At 46.1% G+C, this 4,317-nt stretch overlaps 1 protein-coding gene across 1 annotated transcript; it reads right to left on the reverse strand.

Moving 5' to 3' along the window:
• On the reverse strand, nt 1-4,317 carry LOC135156186 (uncharacterized protein K02A2.6-like). Its single transcript, XM_064107828.1, has one exon. The coding sequence runs from the start codon at nt 4,315-4,317 to the stop codon at nt 1-3; it is 4,317 nt and encodes a 1,438-aa protein (XP_063963898.1).

Here is a 4,317-nt window from a genome sequence, read left to right on the forward strand (position 1 = left end):
TCACATAGTTTCAACAAGTCTACTGGGTTGCTTTCTTACCCTGTCAGATCTTCTCAACCTGAAGCTGTCAGGTTTGGGAAAATCCACCTGATTCCCATTTGTTTCATTTTCCATACTACCCATTCGTTGAGATGGTTCTAGCATAGACAAATCTGCCCTAGTTTGAGGCTCCCTGGTACCAATACCTATTGGATCTCTACCAACATCATTGTATCTACTCTGTAACTTTTCTATCTCTGTATCTAAGTCAAACTCTGTACCTGGAGTTTCAGTCTCTCCATCTTCCTTTACTAATCTAGGCAACAATTGATCTACATGTCTTCGCCATACCCCTTTCTCAACCTGTACTTTGTATCCTAAAGGACCTTCCCTGTCTACTATTTGACCTGGTACCCATCTAATCCTTCCTACATAATCACGGGCCAAAACATGGTCACCTATCTCAAATTTTCGCAATCTATTGGTCTTCCTGTGTGTTTCTCTCTGCATGGTTTGCTCGTGTAATTGGCTCGCAAACCTTCTTGTGACGTTAGGGCGGAGGTTATCCAACCTACTACGCAAAGGTCTATTCAAGAACAACGCTGCGGGAGATTCGCCCGTAACCGAATGTGCGGCATTCCGGTATGCCAAAAGAAATCTGTCCAATCTCGACTGAACATTTCCTGCGTCTGATTTGGATGCTCTCAGTGCTTGTTTCACTGATTGTACGAAACGCTCGGCCTGCCCATTTGTACTCGGATGATAGGGCGCGCTTCGCTTATGCACTATTCCATTCAACTTCATGAATTCTGTGAATTCCGCGGATGTAAACTGTGGACCATTGTCCGATACTAGGATCTGTGGTAGTCCAAATCTTGCAAATATGCTTCTCAATGCTTCAATGGTTTTCTCGGTAGTAATATTTGGCATAATAGTCACCTCTGGCCATTTACTATATGCATCAACAACAATCATGAACATCAGTCCTTCCAAGGGACCCGCAAAATCTACATGAATCCTCTCCATAGGCCGCGTTGCTGGGATCCATGGATGCAATGGACTTGGCGATGGTTGCTTCTGAACCACCTGACATGTTTGACATTGCTTCGCCGCATCTTCAATTTGCGCATCAATGCCAGGCCACCATACGTGGCTGCGCGCAATGGCCTTCATTTTGACTACGCCTAAGTGCCCTTCATGTACTTCTTGCAAAACTGCACTGCGCATTTTCAGTGGTACCACGATTCGCATTCCCCATAACAAAATTCCTTTTTCTATGGTAATCTCGAATCTGCGCCCATAGAAGCCTTGCAGATCTTTGTCTGCTTCCGGTAACCGCTTAGGCCACCCATCTAGAGAATAGCGCATTACTCTCGACAGTGTCTTGTCCTTGCGCGTCGCGTTGCGCAATTCCTCATAACTCATCGGTAAAGCATCTACGTGACAGATAGCTACATTTTCCGGTTCTTGAACATCCGGTTCTTCCTTTCTGTCAGGTAACCGTGAAAAACAATCGGCATTGGCATTCGCTTGGGATGTACGATATCGAATATCATAATCAAAGCCTGCCAGGTACATCGCCCATCGCTGCATCCGTTCGGCTGCTAGAGCAGGCAAGCTCTTGTACGGTCCGAATATAGCTGTGAGTGGCTTATTGTCAGTCACCAGTGTGAACTTACGACCGAATATATACATGTGGAATCTTCTAAGTGCGAACACTATCGCCAACGCTTCTCTCTCTATTTGCGGATAATTGCGTTCTGCCTTTGTCAACGCACGTGAGGCAAACATGACTGGCCTTTCCTCACCACTCGCATAAATTTGCGATAGAACCGCCCCTATTCCTATCGGACTGGCATCCGTGGCAACCGTCATCGGTAAAGTCGGATCAAAATGTGCAAGAAATCCCGATGATTTCAACAATGACTTGGAGCGTAGAAATGCTCGCTCTGCTTCGATATTCCACACAAATTTTCGTTCTGACTTCAATAAGTCTGTAAGCGGCGCGATTTCGTGGGCCAAATTAGGTATGAACTTCCTGTAATAGTTCAATAGGCCTAAATAAGACCTCAACTCTGAAACACTTTGTGGTCTTTCTAGCTCCTCGAGCTTCTTCATTTTGTCGGGGGTCTTATGTACTCCGCTCCTATCAATGACATGCCCCAAAAACTCAATCGATTCTTGCGCAAACCTGCATTTCTCCTGCCTTAGAGTGAGATTTCTCTCTTCTAAGCGCGTGAGCACTTTGTCTAGATTCTCGTAGTGCTCTAGCTCAGTACGACCGGTTACTAAAATGTCGTCTAGGTATACTTGGACACCCGGGAGTCCTTGCAAAACTTGTTCAATCGTCTGCTGCCAAATACTCGGTGCGCTGGTAATTCCAAACACGAGTCGATTCTGTTGAAACAGACCCTTGTGGGTTGAGAGTATCAAATACTTCTTTGACTCTTCATCGAGTTCCAACTGATTGTACGCATGTGCCAAGTCTAACTTCGAAAAGAGGACCCCTCCATTCAAATTCGCTAGAATATCTTCGACATTGATATTTGGAGGAGGTACCGGTTCGAGATTTGGATTCACTGTGGTCTTATAGTTACCGCAAATTCGTACGCTACCGTCTTTCTTGGGCACGGCCACTATGCTTGTGCTCCATTGGCTGTGCTCCACCTGGGTAAGTACGCCATTTTCTTGCAAGCGCGTCAATTCTTTTTCCACTGCTCCCTTCATCGCATAAGGTACCCGAAACGGTTTTGTTACGACCGGCTGTGCATCTTCGCGTACTATGATATGCGCCTTGACTTTTGTCAGACGGCCTAGCCGCTGCTCAAACAAGCGATCATGTTTGCCCAAAATCTTATCTAAGCTATGCACTGCCGTAACTGCCTCAGTACTTCGCAAACTATAACTAGTACTTCTACCAGACTGAGAGATTATTGCAGCCCAATCTAACTTTATACAACTCAACCAATCTCTGCCGAATAACACAAACTCGGTGTCTACAACGTACAACATCAAACTACCTCTGAAGCTCCCATATTTTACTTCTACCTCTATCTTACCTCGAGGTACAGTCTCACCTGGACTTATTGACACGAACACCTTTACACTAGACTCTAGAGGAATATGAGTAAAATACTGCATATACATGCTGTACGGAATTATACTAACACCTGAACCGGTGTCCAACTCCATAGCGATCTTGTGACCCTCTATCTCTACCTCTACTATTATTGGGGGTGGGGCATTACCCTCTGAATTACCAACTGAGTGAACCTCATTCTTGAACATAGTAGTACGATCATAATCCTCATTATGGCCAGTATGCCTATCATCATACCTATCATACTCTTCTTGTGTTTCATTTGCACCAACCTTCTTAACACTACTTCTCTTAACGTCTCTCTTTTGATTACTGTCTCTGTCTTTCTTTACATCAAATTTATACTTTTCACAGTCTTTGCTCCTGCATTTTCTAGCAATATGCCCCTTCTTTCCACATTTTCTGCACTGTCCTCGGAAGCTGCACCCTTTCGCCAAATGTCCTTGCTGTCCGCAACGAAAACACTCAAAGTCCTTGTGCTGGTTCTGCTGTCTTCCTGTTCCAGACCTCTTAGACAGGTGCGATGCGCCGGGATTGCCCTGACGCGCGCCGGGATAACCCTGGCGCTGGCCGGGATTGCCCTGACCAGAAAACATTGATCCTGCTCTCCTCCTCTGATCAGCTACTGCGTGCACAGAAACACCATCTGACCCCGTTCTCATAGCTTTCGCTTCTCCCAGCGTGACCTCACGATCCAGGGCAAAAGACACAGCATCCTGGAATGACAAGTTGGGGTTCTCTGCTGACCTTTCCATCAACTTTAAGGCTGTTCCTTCATCCTTAATTCCGCTGATAAACCTATCACGAAGCTGTTCATCGAGCTTATCAGCAAACTCACAATTCAAACTCAAATGTTTCAGCTGCACAACATAGTCTTTCGTAGACTCTCCCTGTGCCTGATCCCTTCGGATAAACTTTCGTCTTTCCGCTACAGTAATCGGTGTCTTCTTATAATGTCTGCGTAATACTGCTTTCAGCTCATGGTACGATTGATCTGCCGGCTTAGCTGGGGCTAACAAATCCCTAGCTCTCTTATAAACATCTGCTCCTAACGCATTCAGAAACACTGCCACCACCTTCCTTTCCAACGCTCTCTCCGCCGGAGTCTGCTGGGCGCCGCCCGGTGCAGTCGCCTGTGGGACCTCGTAGCCGTGCGCTACCAAATGAAGCTCAAAGCGTTCGATATAACAATCAAAGTCCTCGTCCCCCAACTGTCCGAAATTACTCACATTTGCCAT

The sequence above is a fragment of the Lytechinus pictus genome, chromosome 12, assembly GCF_037042905.1.
Source record: "Lytechinus pictus isolate F3 Inbred chromosome 12, Lp3.0, whole genome shotgun sequence".
NCBI classification, from domain to species: Eukaryota; Metazoa; Echinodermata; class Echinoidea; order Temnopleuroida; family Toxopneustidae; genus Lytechinus; species Lytechinus pictus.

Excerpts from the sequence above, each read along its gene's own strand:
- LOC135156186 (XM_064107828.1), bottom strand. The coding sequence starts at position 4,317 with ATGGCAAATGTGAGTAATTTCGGACAGTTGGGGGACGAGGACTTTGAT.